The 20162-nt window shown below is 42.0% G+C and overlaps 1 protein-coding gene across 8 annotated transcripts in view; it reads right to left on the reverse strand.

Annotated features, from left to right (window-relative positions):
- Positions 1–20162, reverse strand: part of ITSN1 (intersectin 1) — a 253901-nt gene that overhangs the window by 84572 nt on the left and 149167 nt on the right. For all 8 annotated transcript variants that reach the window (XM_024993603.2, XM_024993592.2, XM_024993595.2 and 5 more), the window contains 4 exons: positions 15857–16086; positions 14723–14844; positions 4179–4426; positions 1977–2136 (listed from right to left, as the gene is read on the reverse strand). In XM_024993603.2, coding sequence (XP_024849371.1) covers positions 1977–2136; positions 4179–4426; positions 14723–14844; positions 15857–16086 — 760 coding nt within the window. The remainder of the gene's footprint in view (positions 1–1976; positions 2137–4178; positions 4427–14722; positions 14845–15856; positions 16087–20162) is intronic.

Raw genomic sequence — 20162 nt, forward strand, 5'->3', positions numbered from 1 at the left:
AGGCAGAACACAGACTCTGGGTTCAGACCCCAAGTCCGTCCCTTACTAACTGTGTGACCTGAAACAACTGCTCAGTCTCTCAGCTGTAGGCCTCTCAGCTCATGCCTCTCAACTGTTCACTCTCTCAGTTGAGGCCTCCGTCTCCACATCTCTAAAACACAGACACTTTCTTCAAGAAAATTTAATAAGCTCCATCTGCAGAGCTGCTATGAGAGTAATCATTATAACAGGAGTAGCTTCTATTACTATCAGTTCTTCCAAACGATACAGTATTGCTGGAGAAAGCCAAGACAACGTGTGATGACAAGTCACAGACTCAGGTTAAATTCAGCCAAGTCACGCTTCATCCTTCTTTGCTCAATTCCTATTCTGCATGCCCCGCAGGCCCTGGGGGCCCCTCCTGAGAAAGCCGCCTGGAAGCACAACCTCAACTTCCTTCCCTCTTTCTCCAACCTCTCTTCACCCTTTCTCTCCCAGAAGGAAAAAAAAAAGCAGCCTGTGTTTTCTCTGCTTGTAATGCTGTTTCCCCTTAGACGCTCGACTTCTCAGTCTCTGTTTCCACTGGCCACACGGCTGCTCCTTGTCCTCCTTCTACACGGCTCCCTGTCTATCCTTTCACCAGCCCTTCCCACTTTCCCACCTATCCTTTTCTCTGTATCCCTTTGCAATCTGGAGTATCCTCTTTCCCAGATCACAAATACGTGCCGCCTGCCTCTTTGTCTGGACCACCGCCTTTAATAATACAAGAACTGCCACCATCCGCTGTTCTGGTCCTGCGCCCTCCTCCTCCACCCGAGTCATCACTCTGAGCGTGACACATGTGCTACCTGCCGAGCAGGACAGATGCAAAGGCAAAGAGCACAGCTCCTGTCCAGAGCCGCCCTTCTTTCCAGGTCAGAGAAGACACACGCTGCGTGCAGTTTCCCTCCTTCCCCTGCAGTCTCGCTCCTCTGAAGCGCTCACTTCACTTCCTTAGATCTGACTGTGTTCCCATTTCCCAGACAGGAAGGCCTGACTGTCTCACTCTCACCTGGCAATCAATATGTCGAAAATCCAACTCCCTCCTTTCATGAAAAGTCAATTTCTCTTTCGGCCTGACTTGTTCCCCCTTAAGGTCAAATCTCTCCTCAGTCTTTTCCTTTCCTACTCCCACAGGCGTTGGGATTCCACCCCTTTAACTGTTGTCACATCCCTCTGTGCTCCCCCGTCGAATCTTTCTGCACACCTCCACGTGAGTCTTCCCAGAGCCTGTGTTCAAGCTGCTTGTTCCCAGAGCAGAAACTGTCCTTGACCCCTAAATGCCTGCCAGATGGGCAATTTCTCTGTTTGATTACTTATAGAAATGTCATTTCTTTTATCACATTAAGTAGAAATATTATCCTTTCAGCAATTACTTTTCTTAATGAGGCATTTAAGAGCTTTGCATTTAATCTGCAGTCAATCTTCTCTGATAAATACTCAGTGGTCTGGCCACATGGATGGACCCCATGTCTTTCCCGAATCACACTCTGGCCTCCTAAAGAAAGCCTCTCTCCTCAGGGCAGTTTCTGTCTGCATGCCAGGTCTCTCCACTTTCTAATCAGCTCTTACCTACTGTTCGAGATGGAGTTCAAATACCACGTGATCAGTGAAGCTTCCCTGAACAATCCAGGAGCGTAATCCAGTTTACCCTCCTCTGAATAGTCACGATTCCCTCCACTGGGAAAACGTGAACTGGATCCTTGCCTGCCAGCCATGCCAGATGCATATAATGAGGCTTACATTTTTTTTTGGCCACACTACATGGCTTGTGGGATCTTTGTTCCCCGACCGGGCATCGAATGCAAGCCCTCTGGAGTGAAAACGAAGCGTCCCAACCACTGGACAGCCAGGGAATTCCCAAGGCTTACTCCCAATGACAATGACGACAAGCACTGGCTGAATCTTTCCTCCTCACACAGCACGTGGGGGCCTCCCGCTCCCAGCGATGCTGTTACCTGGCCTAGAACAGGAGACGGAGATGAGCCCGTGGCCGTGGCTGGAGTGAAGGCCGACCTCTGCCTCAGCTGCCCGGCGCTTGGCACGGTGAGGGAGGGCTGGGTTGCCCATGCGTCCCAGCTGTCGGTTTCTGGTTTCTCATTCGTGCTGGTGGGCCACCTGGAGGGGAAGTGCAACGGCGTGAGCGGCAAGGACTTCCAAATGTGTCAATGCTCCTCCCACAGCAGACACACCGCGACGTGCGTGGGGCTAGTTCAAGAGCAAGGAGGGGGTAAGAGCACTGGACTTGGGCTTGGGTCAGAGCGTCACACACTAGTGATGGGTCTCAGGCAAATGACAGTCGTTTCTCTGAATCCTGATTTCCTTGTTGATCAAATGGGAACAGTACTGCGCTACTCTGGTTAGCTGTCAGGGTGACACGAAATCCTACGTAGGGAAATACTCTGTAACCTGAAGGCACCAGAGAAACACCCTCATGTGACCATTATATTCATTTGCAACAACAATGCTAAATCAGCAAAAAAGAAGTTTCATGTCACATAGGAAGTCCTGCCAGGCTGGCAGCTGGTGCTTCATAACACCGTCTCTCTGTCCCAGCACCACACAGCAGGCACTGGGCCACGAGCCTGGACACCATGGTAACCCTATAGGTGGTATCCTTAGAGCAACCTGTTGGGCGCAGCTCAGGAACAGTTTTAATTTTGTGATTTTATAATTGTAAATAAACACATCTGTGCGAGTTGCCGATTGAAATGCAATGGACTTTTGAGAATCTTTATGAGAGATAAACAAATTTGCAAATCAAAGTATTTCCTTTGATAGACGGCAGGCACATCCTGATTCTGGGTCCAGAAATAAGATGCCCAGGAGGATAGCCAGAGAGCCGCAGATCACACATTTATTGAGCAAGAGAGGCATGCTGCCTAGACCCACAGCAAAACGAAATCCTGAAAAGAGTGTTTGTCTTCTATTTTACTGTCAGCTTTAATTTAAAAAGTCAGAGCGTTTTAAGGGAATATAAACTAGTTGCTATACATAAAATAGATAAGCGACATGATTACTGTAGAGCACAGGGAACTATATTCAACATCTTGTAATGACATGTAACGGAAAAGAATCTGAAAATATACATATATACATACATATACGTATGTGAATCACTTTGCTGAATACCTGAAACTAACATAACAATATAAATCAACTATATTTCAATTTAAAAAAAAAATCAGGAGAGGAGAATTTCAATGTGGTTTCAGTCACGCTAATGGAACACTACTTTTTAGCAGAGATGAGACAGGGAGGAGCTTCTTGAGCACTTTCAATCTTTTACGTGAAAATACAAGTATGAAAACTATTGCTATTCATTATATCCTTCCCTCTACTTTCTCCTGCTCTTGGTCATTACACACCTTCTTTGCTGTATTTGATACACTTTCTCCAGCATTATGCCCCGACTCCTTACTTTCTATTTGTTTTTTCTGAAAGATGATTAGACTTTAAAACAAATTTAAAACATTTCTTACATCACTTTTACTTGAAGGGCAGTATAAACTATTTTTAGACCAACGGCATAGCTGGATCGATCCTATAAGTGGGAGCGTGGCAGCCCTCCATCTGTCCTTTGAAACCTCTGCTTACACACTGTTTTTAATGCCATTTCCTGATGACCAAGGGCATGGCACCAGTAGCTGCCAAAGGCACACATCTCTTTGCCTTGCTGTCCGCTTATTCAGGACTGATCAAAGAGGAAAGCCTCAGAGGAAACAGCCTTCTATCTTACTCAAAACCACATGACAAAATTCAATTTCTGTTTCTGTCCAGCAAAAAAAAAAAAAAAACACCACCAAAACAGTGCTATTTCCATGCAGGAAATGACTCTAAATATTTGCTGACATGGGTATCAAGCAGATTATTAGGAAATTGTGTTTCTCCATTTCTTCCACAATAATGAAAGATACAGACAAATGAGTGAATGAAACAAGGGTAAGAGGCTTTACTTTATCCTAGGGAAAAATCACTATTAAGCCATGATATAATTAAATCCAGCTCAGAGAATACAATCCACAAATTGCCAAAAGACCAGTCAGAGAAAGAGGCCATGAACAGTACTCAAGAGGTACAACCCAAGGACTGAAACAGCACTTAAAAGATCACTAATGTGGGATTTCAAAAATCATCAGAAATGGCATCCAAACACGTACGTGGAGCTGAAGTCGGCCCAGTTGTTGGGGGTCTCGGAGGGCTCTGCAGGGGTTGTGGATGAAGGGGCGGGGGTCTCACACACAGCCACTTTGGGTGTAGGGGTGGAGGCCGCCTCAGTCACTGGTTTGACTGGGGCGGGAACCTCATTTTCTGGGATTTTCTCTGCGTAGTTTGCAGGGAACCATCCCGTCTTTCCTTTTAATTCTCCTCCAAGCCATCCCGGTTCTCCAGTTTGGCTTTCGTCCACCTGCAGGAAAGTCATAAAGTTTAATTTAAGTGGAACTAAATCAACCCCTACAGACACCGAACACTCTTAACAGAACAAAGCCCCCATTTCTGACCTGGTCAGACTAACACACAGCACAGACCTTTCTCTGCCTTTTTCTTAGTCTGAGAGTCTGGAAAAATGGTCTCTAAACATTACCTCTAAAGAAACAGTAGGTGCTATAATTCAAGTTCTTACTCTTTTGTGCCTGTTTATCTTTTTCTTTTTCTCCTGATAATAGCAGCTAGGAAAAAGTGCCTGGAGTCTTAAGAAGTCCCATAATTAAAATATTTTGAGCTACTCTGAATTATAAAGTGATGTGACAGACTTCATCACTCAGGAACTCAAGTAATTATTAAAAAGTAATTTGACTTAGGTTTATTATTTAAAATGGAAAGCAAAGGGTGCAATCAATATAAATGTAGCCCTCTAGAAGTCTCTAATAATTAAGCAGTCCTTATTCCGCACACAGACAAGAGGGACAGAAAACATAGTCTTAGATGTTTCTACAGGCAATAAAACTGGCTGTGTGTAGTCTTTTGAAAGCTCCACAGATACATGAAGAGAAAATTAAGGAAATGATTATTTAGAGCAATGATTAATTTTATTAAAGTCCTATTACTTTCTTTTGCATAAATTTTACTGTAACATTCACAAATGTGCACAGGAGACTACAGGATTCTGCTGTTTAAAAATTTCAGAGGAGATTTATTACAATTGGGCTTTTTATGTTTCCATTTTATCTTAATTCTGACTCAAAAGGATTAGTCAGAATCACCAGAATGACTCTAATACTTATCTTTCCAAGTTATCCTCACTATTTTTGAGCAACAGGAGATCAATTTGAAGATAATTACATTCCCTAGTAGAAAATTATTTTCATTACAATAAGTCAAATAAAGTTCTGTCAGAGATCTTATCTTATTTTATCCCGTAAAATACTGTCTCAGGAAATAAGGCACTGAACACTTCATTGGACCTGAATATTGCTCTTTTGAAATCACAGAAATGAGTGCTAGGGTTTCAACAATGACTTTGGGAAAAAGTGGCAAAAAATCCAGTTTTCTAACCCATTCAAATATTCAGTAAAACAAAACAGAGGGAAGGGACATTTGTATACCTACGGCTAATTCATGTTGATGTTTGGCAGAAACCAAAGCAATATTGTAAAGCAATTATCCTTTAATTAAAAATAAATTATTAAAAAAACACAAAATAAATATGGAACCACATATTTATTTGTATTCTGTGTAGAGTAATATGGCATGATGTTTATTAGCTTATTTGAATTAAAAAAAAAAAAAAAAGACCCTGGGATAGGCATGGGGAAAGTAGAATTCAGGGCTTACTGAATTATTTCTACATGTTGGTTATAAAATAATCCATAGGAGAGATTCCTTGCTGCTCTACCTTAGGGAAGGCTTACTGTCATAGGTAAAAGCAACTTTTAAAGCTGAGAAGTCTCCAAAAGAGAGTTACCCAGAGATAAAGCACAACACTGCTTCCAAAAGTTCTATTTTTGGCTTTAGAGTTCCAGTACGAACACCCCCACATTGTCTTCTTTCTTCCTCTTCTGGGCAGCCCCACGTGTTTCATGAGATGAGGATTCAGAGTGACATTTTCCCCACTTGGATCTTATTTTCTGCTAAGCTAAAGTGGCTAGATGCCCTTCCTCGTTGGTTGATATTTACCAGTGACACTACGACGCATTGTAACTTGCTAGCTGCTTTGTGCTGGAAACATAGCTGTTTGTAGGCCAGGCTTTGCCAGGGCCTCCCCAACTTCTCAGCTTCAACAGACAAGCTCCTGCCCTTTCCGTGTGTCCCAGGACCGAGGGGAGGATGGTCAGCAGTGAGTGAGGAGCTGGAGGCAGACACACAAGCACTTTGCCTCAAGACCGCAAAGTCTCATGATCAAGGGTAGGGCTCTGCCATCAGACTGCCTCAGTTTTGGTGTTTCGGCTGGGGCCTTGTTGCTGAGGCCTTCTCTAGGTGCAGCCCGTGGAGGCTACTCTTTGTGGCAGCACACAGGCTTTTCACTGTGGTGCACAGGCTTAGTTGCCCTGTGGCATCCTCCTGGAACAGGGATCGAACCTGTGTCTCCTGCATTGGCAGGCAGACTCTTCACCACGGAGCCACCAGAGAAGCCCCCTGTTGTTGTGCAGTTGCTCAGTCATCTCTTGACTCTTGGCAACCCTACGGACTGCAGCGCGCCAGGCTTCTCTGTCCTTCACTATCTCCCAGAGTTTGCCCAGACTCATGTCCATCAAGTCAGTGATGCTATCCAACCAGCTCATCTTCTGCTGCCCTCTTCTCCTCCTGCAGCCCCTGCTTCAGTTTTAGTACCACTTCTACAATTTATTAGCTGGCTGACTTTGGGCAAGTTTAATTTCTTGGTGCCTCGGTTTCCTTATCTATAAAATGGAGGACAATAACAGTACCTGTTTTATAACAGTTGTTAAGAAGTATCCAGAACACTGCCTGGCATCTGAGATGTGCTTGATGACAGAGTCTCTTCTTTTTTAAAGATCTTTCTTGATATAAACTATTTTTAAAGTCTTTACTGAACTTCTTACAATATTGCTTCTGTTTTATATTTTGGTGTTTTGGCCACAAGGAATGCAGGATTGTTGCTCCCTGAGACCCTGTGCTCAGACCCACACCCCCTACACTGGAAGGCGAAGTTGTAAGCACTGGACCGCCAGGGCAGTCCGACAGACTTTCTAAAGCCATCTCTCCTGTTGTCCAGCTCTGACTCTACCGTAGTTCTCTTTTGTCCTGCAAAAGCCTGGGCTCTGTCTGACCCTGGTCACTTTAGGTAACCAGAGATTTGGGTTCTCTATGGGGAGGTCCCTGCTCTAGAAACCTGTCTGGTACCCCAGGCCTCTGGGCTGGCCTTCCTGGCTTCCTGTAGGGGCTGGAATGTGATCCCAGATCCCAGCCTATCTGAAACCCCTTACTGGTCTGTCCTAGTTAGACCTCCTTGAGTACCAGCTGCTTTACTTAATGATGTCCAATGACCCGCTGTCATTTCCTTGAGACACGGGTCTTACTTGGTTAACCAGATTTTTGGCTGACACCTGGAATTGGATCTGAAGCCCTGAGGGAATGTTCCACCCCATGGGCAGGTCGAGCTCACATCCTAGTTAATTACACCCAGCCCTGCCCCAAAGATGACAGAAAATGAGCACCACCATTGAGACGTGCCTGTGTGTACTCAGGAAGAGGAGAGGGTGCCATGCCAGCCCCTTATCCTTGCAGACAAGAGCTTCTGCTACCCTTCAAGGCAATAATGAAACCAGCTTGTCACTTGTCACCAAGGAAATCCATCACTTTTAACCTAGGAAACTGTTTGCTAATTGAACAAACAACAGTCTCAATGAATTTAATTTATTCTTATAGAAATCCACTAATTTGAATGACCAATTAAATTTTAAGGTTCAGAGGATAAAATAAAAACTCACATTTAACATTAAATTAAATTAACCACTTAGAAAAAGTCTAAAGGGTCTTGTATGAAAATGAGAAACATTTCCTCCTGGAGTTGAAAAGCTTTACTCAAAATGCCAACCAATTGTGAAAAAATGTTATCTATAATTAGGATAGAATAAGCACAGTCAAACACATAGACTTCTTTGTATACGTCTATGGTTGGCTATAACGTGAACATATACGTGCATGGGGTAGATTCATCTATCTGTGGCTTACGTCGATCACTTACAAGTGAGGGGATTTTTGTGCTAATAACATTGGTCTTAATACAATTTCGCTTAGCCAGCCCACTGTAACACCTCAAAGCATCTGCAGTCGTTCTAGTGAAATGTCAAAGTAGGAAGCACAAACCCCAAATGTTGCTTAAAGGACTGGGAATATGTTAGGGACCTCGTTTATGGACTGTTAATAATTAGGCACTGCATACCAGAGAGCACTGAGGCGGCAGTATGATGAAGGCAGCATCATTAGGTTCAACGACCGAACCCCGACACCCAATAATATCAGATCTCCTTTCTCAGTGTCTATGGCACCATGACCGCCATCTCTGTTAGGTGACACTAAGATTTCCAACGCCTCTGACCTTGTCACAAAGAAGGGTAGCAGAGGTTCTCTCTCTCCTAACAAGCAGAACAAAGGCTGTGGACAGTAAACACGTGTAAACTGCGTACAGACTTAGACCTGCTGCTGCCGCTGCAAGGGATATGCTGGGGAGTATGGAGATAAGCACGTGCTTCACGCGTTTGCCAGTTTGGAAATAAAAGGGTTACCCCTAAACTCCTGGATGAGGATACTAAAGCTGTTTTCTAGAGACGCAGCCCTAGAGAATGGACTTGTGAACACAGTGGGGGAAGGAGAAGGTGGGCCGAATTGAGACAGTGGCGTGGAAACATATACATTATCTGATGCGTAAATCAGTTAGCCAGTGGGCATTCGCTGTCTGACGCAGGGAGCCCAACCAGATGCTCTGTGACAACCCAGGGGGAGGGAAGGGTGGGAGGTGGGAGGGAGGTTTAAGAGGGAGAAGACGTGTGTACACCTATGGCTGATTCATGTTGATGTATGGCAGGAACCAGCACAGTATTGTAAATAATTATTCTCCACTAAAATAAATAAAAAAATAAATAAAATTTTAAAACATTAAAACAACAACAACAACAAAAAACCACCTGTTTTCTAAAGTGCTAATCTAGAGGTCAGCCAAAAAAATTTTTTTTAAATATTTATTTGACTGTGTCTGGTCTGAGTTGTGGCATGCAGGATCTCCAGCTGAGGCACGTGAACTCTTAGCTGCAGCATGTGGAATCTAGTCATGGAACCAGGGGTTGAACCCAGGCCCCCTGCACCAAGAGCTTGGAGTCTTAGCCACTGGATCACCAGGGAAGTCCCCTTAACTTTCACAAGGACTCAGACCTGCAATTGTAGCACAAAGGCAGCTGTAGGCAATATGGAAATGAACATGCCTGAATGTGTGCCAGTAAAACTTGATTACAAAACAGGCATGGACTGGATTAGGCTCACTCTTGGAATCAGTGTATACTGGTCCCTCAAAACAGCAACGGCTCAGATGTTAAGGTTACAGAAATCTAAGAAAGGCAGGAAAGAAACAGTATTGACTACATTAAAAAAAAAAAAAATTCTCCATCAAAAGAAGAGAAAAAATGAGTTTAAATTGTTATAAGAGTAACATTAAATTAAAAGATAAATAATTTTTTGAATGAATGGGCTGGTTGATGGCTAAGAACCCCTAAAGAAGTCTCTTTTTTTTTTGGATGGTTCTAAGAAAATGATATTTTTCAGAATGACTTGGGATTAGTTCTGACAGAAAAGAGATTAGGCAAGATCAGTGGTACCCAAAACTCCCTGACAGAACCACCAGAGAAGATTTTGAATTCTTATTGTTCAGTCACTCAGTCGTGTCCAACTCTCTACGACTCCATGGACTGCAGCACACCAGGCTTCCCTTTCCATCACCAACTCCTGGAGTTTGCTCAAACTCATGTCCGTCAAGTCAGTGATGCCATCCAACCATCTCATCCTCTGTTGTCCTCCTGCCTTCAGTCTTTCCCAGCATCAGGATCTTTTCCAATGAGTTGGCTCTTCATATCAGGTGGCCAACATATTGGAGCTTCAGCTTTAGCATCAGTCCTTCCAATGAGTATTCAGGTTTGATCTCTTTAGGACAGACTGGTTTGATCCCCTTACTGTTTAAGGGACTCTCAAGAGTCTTCTCCAGCACCACAATTTGAAAGCATCAATTCTTCAGTACTCAGCCTTCTTTTTGAATTCTAAATATGGATTAAAAGTTCCCAGAGTCTCTGGGAGAGAGTCCTGGATTGGTTTTTTGTGTGTGTGTGGCCCAGATGGTAAAGCATCTGTCTGCAATACAGGAGACCCGGGTTCGATCCCTGGGTTGGGAGGATCCCCTGGAAAAGGAAATGGCAACCCACTCCAGTATTCTTGCCTGGAGAATCCCATGGACTGTGGAGCCTGGTGGGCTACAGTCCGTGGGGTTGCAAAGAGTCAGACACAACTGAGCAACTTCACTTTCACTTTCACTTTAAGATCCCTGAGCAGGACTGATGCATTCAGCCTTGCACCATTTAAAGCCAGCTGAGTTAGATGATCAGCCTGTGTTCTTAAGATAAACAAAATGGCAGTGAGCAGCACTGTTCTAATCTCTCATGCTATTATTTCAATACATTGTGGATATCAAATTGGGCTTTTTCACCCTCCAGGTAATGGGACCTCCAGATCAGAAGACAGGCCATAGATTTTCAGAGTATCTAAGCCTGAGCTGTTAAGGTCAACTCAACTAAGATGCCTCCACTCAGAAGTCTTCCCAGCGCACATCCATTCACTCTGATTCCTTTTTTCTTTTATATTCCTAGCAGCAGTAGTGAGCATTCACTGGGAACTTCATCACACACTGGCTTTTTCATGTGCTTCTCCCTATTTTTCTAAAAAGATTTGAAACATCTGAATGGTAGATGTTACCTTATATTTCTTTGTATTATCAACAACAGTTAGAAGAGGACTATATATGAAATACCACCTAATTTTTGTTAATCATGAAAAAATACTTTTGGAGAAATCTGAGCTGATAATCAAGATTTTAAAAAGCAAAATATTTTTTAAAGCCTCTTGCAAGACTGCCTGCATTAAAACAGGATACAAGTTGCTAGACCTCTAAAATCTCAACATGTATAGTTAGCTATTTTTCAAAGTTTGAGAAATATGAGAACTTGATGATGACTATGCCTACAAAAATAAGTGAACTCCTGATTACTCAACCAAGAGAGATTGCTAAGGATGTTCTACTATGTATTTTTCACAACTGTGTTTCTTAACTACAAAGTTCATGAAATAAAAAAACTGTTACTCTTACAAGTCAATTTCCATTTTGAGTGTCCAATTGTTAGCCTCACAAAGATAACACAGCTGAATGCCACTTGGGGTGTCTTGTTGCGTTCTGTGATATAAAATGAAGGCACCACTCCAGTCCCTTCAACAAGAGGATACAGGATGCCTCACAACAAAGTCCCTTCATCACACATTTGGGATGTCGGAGATAAAGTAAACAGTAACCCGGGCCCGGGTAGACACTCTGTTATATTTGTCAAAGTCGGATTTACCTTTAGTGCTTTATTAAAAATGATAAATGTTGATAAAGTTGTAAATATGAATATGGTGGTGGTGGCTTAGTCGTTAAGTTGTGTCCAACTCATTGCAACCCCATGGACAATAGCCCATCAGGGATCCCAGTCCATGGGATTTCCCAGGCAAGAATACTGGATGGGTTGCCATTTCCTTCTCCAGGGATCTTCCTGACACAGGGATTGAACCGGAGTCTCTTGCATGCCAGTGGTATAGAAGTACACAAAATTAAACCCCGCCCCCCACTACTGCCAAGTAGTAACCACTATTAACAGTTTGATGCCTACACTGCGAAACTGTAAACTATATATACATATAAACGTTTACATACACACACACACCTGGTTTTTTATTTACCCAAATACAATTATACTCTATATATTGTTTCTGCTTTTTTACTGGAGAGTTTATTCGTATCAGGTTGGCCAAATTGTACAGAAAAACACAAACGAACTTCGGGACCAACCCAATACATGTAGATCTGTGTAATTTTCGAAAACATCTTTATTGTTTAGCTGTATTGTAATTTATTTAAACCATCTCCCTTCTGAGGGATACAGGGCTGTTCCTTTTTAGCTTTTACCAGCAGTGCTGCAGTGAATATCCCTGGACACATTTATCTGTGCATTTGCCAAAAACAGCCTATAGAAGGGAGAATAACAGAGTTCCTGGGTCAAGGGGAATGAGAAATTTAAGACTGAATAAGCGTTGCCAAATTGCCTTTCAGCTGCCTTAGCCAATTCATATGACAATGCTCACGATGTGTATTATACTCACTTTTCTATACTGTTGACAAAGCTGGATGTTATCAAACTCGTAAACTTGCTCAGCTGAGAGATGAAAAATGTTATCTCATCTTTAACATTTCCATTTTCCTGATCACCAAAGAAACATTTTTTTGTATATTTTAAAAATGTGCATGTATTTCCTTAAAGCTGTAGGTTTCTTTCATATTAACTTTTCAGTCTTTATGTATCATGGATGGCAACCCTTTATCTCTCATATATTTCGCAATCTACAGGATTTAATTTTGTAATATTGTCAAATCTTTCCATATTGGTCACTGATGGCCTCCAGTTTTAACCCAGAAAGTTTTTTTTTTAATAACTTTTAAAAAAGAATTTTATCTTTTAAGTTTAACCTACTTATTAACCTACTTATTTTCGCCCATGTTCTGAGAGACTTGACCTGATAATTTGCCAATACGGAGCCTTCAAGTTAGTCCTTACATGGAAGCTAAAGCAAGCAGAAATCTGGCACGCAAACTTTTACACTTTTCTTTTCTTCTTTTCCTATTTCAAGCACAGCCTACATCACAAACTCAAAACATCTTTTTACTGCCAAGACAACACCCAAAGATATGTGTACTTACACAGAATTAAAGTCATTTAAAAGAACAAAACATTTAATAAGATACAGACTTCCTGACAGTGAGAAGGCACTCACCCATTCCCCTTTAACCTCCACCAGGAAAGCACAGGTTTGAAAGCAAGGCAAAACATATGTTTAATGAGATGTTTCATTCTTACAGTATATCTACAGTTTATTCTTTCAGAGGGGCTGGGGCTTAACTAGTTAATTTAAGGAAAAAGGACTCAATATCACTGTAACAAGACTATGTTTCCTTCAAAAATAGCAATATTTACTCATTAAAATATAGATCATCTGTAACATTTCCTTATCATAACACTTGGTTAACACTTCCTTATCTCAAAAAGAGTATTACTTTTTCTGCACTTTGTGCTGCAACAAAATCCAGTTTCAAAAATGTTAGGCTTTTTTTTTTTTTTTCTTTTGAAAGCAGTGTAAAAAAAAATCAACCTTGTAATAAGGTCCTATCTGCTACAGCATTGTACCTTCATACTGTTTAGATTCCTGCTATTGATTGGTATTTAGATAAATTACAGTTCATCTGCTTTAAAAGGCAGCCTGAGGTCATCAGGACAGAGAAGATGGGGAAGAAGCTGAGAAAACACTGCCTGCCTCGGGTCACCATTCGTGTGGAGGGTGTTCTGTGAAGAATAACTGAGGCTGGTGCCTGGGCATCCAAAGCTCAGGTTCCATTACTGTGAAGGAAATGTTGATTTTGAAAGATTCTGGACCTTTAGATGTAACCTCCTTATTCCCAGACCAAAAGAACTAAAGAAAAAGCTATCAGAAAATAAGAGGAAAGGGCATCAGCTTCTCTGAGAAACAAACACATTGCTCCTTCTAAATATTTTGATCCATGAAATATCACATACTCTAAATACAGATATGATACATAAATGCAAAATGAATGTATGAGTAATTACTGTGGCTACACGACATCCTTTATACTTCAATGACATAGGGTCCCAGTATGGGAAGTGTGTTTGTCTCAATTATTAATTTTCACAGTTCTTTGAAAATTCTGAACCATTTCCATCTTTAAAAAAAAAAAAAAAAAGCCAACAGTAATGCAAAGTTTGACCACTTCTAAGACGTACATTAACTGGATTGAGGAACTACTGATTTCTTTTAGGAAAGAATTCAGGTCAACCACATTCCTTTATTCTTTCTCAAACTGGTTACTATTGCTTTAGTTACAATCACAAGATTATATTTAATTATTTTATATATATATATATATTTAATTCTTGTATTTAAAGAAAAAAGCTATGACAAGCAAAATCCTGAACTCTTTCATCTGTTCATTTACAGAGTAGGAAAGCAGATTAACTGTATTTAGTTCATTACTCTTCAGGCAATTCAAAGTTTACATGAGTAAAGGGAAAAAAATAGAAAAGTTATCACTGGCAACTGTGATCAGATACTTTGCATTTAAAACTATTTCTGAACGACTACTCATAGTATCTCAGTAAGAATCTAATCTCTGAAATTAGCAGAGCTTTACAGATTTGAAAATACAGAAGGCTATGTCAGGAACCCATTTTTCTTTAACAATTCTATTTTAAGGTGATGCATTTTTAAATGCTGTCTCTCATTCAAATAGAAAAGGAAGAAGACTGAGTCAGTACTTCAAAAACTCAAATGCTGGATTACTGGATTTCACACTCGCCCACAATTTTACAACTGTCAAATAAAGTACAAGAAGAGGACAGATGCTAACCATCAACAGAAACCAGACTTTCGCTGGAGGCTTTCTTACCATGACTATATCTCCCGGCTGGATTGTGATTTCATCGTGACTCCTGGACTCAAAGGGATAAAGTGCTCGGTAATACACCACTTTTATATTCTCCTGTGCAGAAATCGTAAGTGGGCCTTTTTCTGTTTATAAGGAAAGGAGGGGAAGGGGACAAAAATGAAATGCTACATGGGACAGAAATGTATGACACAAGCCAAATTACCGACATCTATCTCCTCTGCTGTCTGTCTTCACATCTGAACCACTTCCATCTACTCAAGGAATTTCTGGAAGACATTCAGTGAGGATGTGTCTGGTTCTGAAACCAAAGGAGAGCCAAATCTGATGTCAGCAGCTCCATCCCATCTGAGAGGTCATTAGTGGACGCGAATCAAAGGTTACTGCGGTGCTAACGCCCCCGCTCTCTGCCTCCTGGCTTAGACGCCAGCAGCGCACATCTGTAAGGCATCAAGACCTCTCTCCCCCAACGCAGGGTGTCTAGCAGGATGCAGTAGACTGAATGTGACGTAAATCTCAAATCAGTCAACTCATACGGGAGGGCTAAGAAGCACAACTTTAACTGCCCCTATTAAGTGATATAGAAATGTTGAGGCTGCAGGCCCCATGCGTGGTCATATAAAAGGTAAGTTAGGAGGCCACTTGTGTTCAAAGGGCAAAAAAACATTCAAAAGGTAAGACCACAACTGGACGCAGTGCAGACCAAGAACAGTGAATGCCGCCTGAGTACAGGCCAGGAGAAGAAATACCAATTCCTGCTGCTGAGACAGCTCTGAAATTCCCAGAGAAAAGAACACACTGGAGAAGCAGCAGGTTCCTCTTTGGCAAGAAGGGTAATGATCTCCATGTGGAATATAGCTGTATGAATGGCACTTGGCAATAAAACTTCATGCCACTGCTGTCTGCAAACAACTTCTGGATGCCAGCATAATGGGGCCAAGGGTCGCCATGGTGTGGGCCCCTAAAAGAGACCTCTAAACTGATGCTAGATAATGAACATCTGCACTGTCCAAAAAATGACTGACCTTCTCACGGCTATGAACGTAGCCAAGACAGAGCCTGATCAGATATGGCTACTTCCCCGAAGGACTTGGGAGGAGAGTGCTTATTTGCTAGCCTAATTCTGGTCTCTCATACCTGCAGTGGACCAGGGTGCCTGGACAGCGGGCTTAGCTGGTTCTTGATGCTGGTGGAAAAGCCGACTCAGCTTGTCTTGCATTTCCGGTTTGCCCTTCTCCTCACTGTCCTTCTTTTTGACGCTCTCCTCCCTTTTGAGCTTCTCCTCCTCGTGGGGTTTTCGTGGCCGCTGCTGCTCATCCTCCTGATGCACGCGCTCCAGCCACTGCTGGTCCCTTTCCTGAGCTCGTCTGTCAACAAAACGCCTGGTTACAGCATGGAAGCAGCTCCATGTTAATACTGCCGTGACGTCTCTTTCCATAAAGAGCTCTATCTAGTCAATGGGATGCTAAGCACCAAGGGATACTGTTTGTTCTTCAGGTGGACGATCTGAATCAACAAAACAGGGGCTCTCAGGGCTCCCCTTCTGGGTAAGACGAGATCACATGATTTAGAAAGACACAGAAAGAAAATTCCTGATGTCGTTTATAAAGGGATTAGAGAACTCAGGAAAATACTCCTCCATTTAAAAACTGGAGCCTATTATACAGAGTGAAGTAAGCCAGAAAGAAAAACACCAATACAGTATACTAACGCATATATATGGAATTTAGAAAGATGGTAACAATAACTCTGTGTATGAGACAGCAAAAGAGACACTGATGTATAGAACAGTCTTATGGACTCTGTGGGAGAGGGAGAGGGTGGGAAGATTTGGGAGAATGGCATTGAAGCATGTATAATATCATGTATGAAACGAGTCGCCAGTCCAGGTTCGACGCACGATACTGGATGCTTGGGGCTGGTGCACTGGGACGACCCAGAGGGATGGTATGGGGAGGGAGGAGGGAGGAGGGTTCAGGATGGGGAATACATGTATACCTGTGGCGGATTCATTTCGATATTTGGCAAAAGTAACACAATATTGTAAAGTTTAAAAATAAAATAAAATGTAAAAAATAATAATAATAAAATAAATAAAAGCATGGTTCGCAAAAAAAATTAAATTAAATTAAAAAAATAAACAAACAAACAAACAAAAAAAACTGGTATATAACTGCAAAGAAAAATAAAAGACATAAACACACAGGAATATAACTTCCATGGACAGAAAGTATACCCAACACTGCAAGTGAAAGATTGCTTAGAGAAGTCCATGAACAATTAGATCATGGAGGGCACATGCCCGTTTATGTAGCACATGAATAGCTCTCCAGAACTGAAACAGAAACCAAGAGGTTATTCTGAACACTGGAGGTAGTAACCATCCTTTACTAAGCAACAGTTTCTATCTTTTACTGAATTTGACTACTTTGTTCGTCAAAGTAGCCGACACAAAGAGATAAAGTGCAATTAAATCTAGGCCTTGAAAAGTATGATGACCTCAGTATGAAATCCATAGGAAAAGACTAGGAATGATAAATTTTTCTTACCAAGAATTATTTTTCTTGCATTCCACAACATTTTACAAAATCAGAAAATTCCTTAAACAATCACAATTTATTTATTTTTGTCTGTACTGAGTGGCTTGTGGGATCTCAGTTCCCAAACCAGGGACTGAACGCAGGCCACTGCAGTAAAAGCACTGAATCCTAACCACTAGACAACCAGGGGACTCCCTAATGATCACACTTCACTTTTGGGGGGGCGGGGCCCCACACTGCATGGCATGTCAGATCATAGTTCCCTGACCAGGCATTGAAGGTGCAGCTCCTGCACTGGAAGTGTGGAATCTTAACCACAGGACCACCAGGGAAGTCCCGATGACCACACTTTGAATGAAACTAATGTGCAATAATAAATTATACCATGTTATTAATAATTAGTCTTCCACATTTAAAAAAAATATTTATTTTTATTTATTTGGCTGTACCAGGTCTTCCCTGGTGGCTCAGATGGTTAAGAATATGCCTGCAATGCAGGAGACCTGGTTTCGATCCCTGGGTCGGAAAGATCCCATGGAGAAGAGAATGGCTACTCACTACACTATTCTTGGGCTTCCCTGGTGGCTCAGAGGGCAAAGAATCCACCTGCAGTGCAGGACATCTGGGTTTGATCCCTGGGTCGGGAAGATCCCCTAGGGAAGGGAATGGGAACCCATTCCAGTATTCTTGCCTGGAGAATCCCATGGACAGATGAGTTTGGAAGGCTCCAGTCCATGGGGTCACAAAGAGTTGGACATGACTGAGCAACTAACACTTTCACTTTCACTTCCCCAGGTCTTAGTTTCAGGATGCAGGATCTGGTTCCCTGACTGGGTAACAAACCTGGGCCCCCTGGATTGGGAGCCTGGAGTCTTAGCCACTGGACCACCAGGGAAGTCTCCACATCTGTTAACTACTTTAACTCTCCCACCTGGTGCTCCGTCACTCAGTCTGTCCAGCTCTTGGGGACCCTGTGGACTATGGCCTGTCAAGCTTCCCTGTCCATGGGGTTTTTCAGGCAAGAATACTGGAGTGGGTGGCCATGTCCTCCTCCAGGAGTTCTCTCTGACCTAGGGATTGAACCCGGGTCTCCTGACTTGGAAGGTGGGTTCTTTACCACTGAGCCACCTGGGAAGCCCACCAGGTAGGCAGGTCCTAATCATCCACATTTTACAAAAGAGGAAAATGAGGCAGAGGGAGTGAAGGACTTGGCCAAGGTCACACAGCCATACAGGCCTCAGGATTGACCCAGGCCACTCGGTTCTGTTCACAACCTGAATCCGCTAGCCTTGTGACACAGCCAAGGCACAAAGGTCATTTTGTGGAATCAGGAAACAGCCAAGGGAACATAACATAAACAAAGAGAACTTTCATTCTCCATTTAAAAATATTATATTTATTTCTACTCGAATAATCATGAAGATTCAGTGCAGTAGAATTCTTGTTAGTTTAAATCTTAAGCATTTCAGTTACAATTTTCAAAACATCTTTTAAGAATGCTATACAAAACATTTTTTTGGAGGGGTAAGAATGTTAATTGTTATTCATAACACAACAAAAAAAACACAATAAAATTTGCTTCACATATTTCACTAACAAAGGGAACCATGTGGACACAGTGAGGGAGAGAAAGGGTGGGAGGAATTGAGAGAGTATCACGGAAACATACATATTACCATATGTAAAACAGATATTACCATATGTAAAACAGGGAGAATTTGCTATATGACACAGGGAGATCACCCCAGTGCTCTGTGACAACCTAGAGGGGTGGCTGGGGTGGGAGATGCGGGGGTCGCTCAGGAGGGAGGGGATATGTGTATACCTGTGGCTGATTCATGTTGATATATGGTAGAAACCAACACAATATTGTAAAGCAAATACCTTCCAATAAAAAATTAAAAATAAAATAAAGTATATAATCATGTAATTTCTGAAGTTAAATTCTGGGTACTATTTATCATATAATTGTACACAGAAAATTTAAACTTTCCATATGATGACACTGTATCTTTATTTCTACTCTGTAGGGATATAAAATTTTGGTGGAACATATAAATAATCAACTTTATAGATAAAAGAATGGAGCTAATCAACACATCCAAGGGGATAGGTCTAGGGGCATAATCCTAGACCTAGCCCCAAGAAAACCATAAAGTAGTCCTCTAAATTGGTTTGAGACCCTACCTACTTACCCACTGGCATGTAAAAACAAAACCAAAAACACCAGGTGCAAAAATTACTATTTCACTAGTAATTTACCAGATGCAAAATATTACTAGCAGATAGAAACAGACACAAATATTCAAACAGAAACTAACAAAAATATGTCTGGATCTTAAGCAGCAGCAACAGCAAATTTTCTCCTTTTGACCTCAAATTTCATTTGCTGTTGAAAAAAGGAAGATGGTGGTGTACACTATTCACCCCACTGGAGAAACCCTGTGCGGCCAGTGAGATCAGGGACTTTGATTTCAAACCCAAGACTCTGATGGTTATTGTTATTAAAAGGCTGTGAACTGGAAACATATGTTGGTCATTGGCATGCAAACAGGCATATCAATTGGCCCAAATCCTTGTGTAATTCCATTTATCTACATAATCACAACCTGAGAGATCTCTGAGCACCAACCGAAAACTTCAGAGGTTACTTATATACGCAAAGATTTACATGCACATGTGCTTTTGCTTGTTTTGTGTTTAGTTGTTAAGTTGTGTCTGATGCTTTTACAACCCCATGGACTACAGCCCACCAGGCTCCACTGTCCATGGGATTTCCCAGGCAAGAATACTGGACTGGGTTGCCACTTCCTTCTCCAGGGGATCTTCCCGATCCAGGGATCAAACCTGTATTTCCTGCACTGGCAGGTGGATTCTTTACCACTGAGTCACACACATTAAAA

The sequence above is a fragment of the Bos taurus genome, chromosome 1, assembly GCF_002263795.3.
Source record: "Bos taurus isolate L1 Dominette 01449 registration number 42190680 breed Hereford chromosome 1, ARS-UCD2.0, whole genome shotgun sequence".
Classification (NCBI taxonomy): domain Eukaryota; kingdom Metazoa; phylum Chordata; class Mammalia; order Artiodactyla; family Bovidae; genus Bos; species Bos taurus.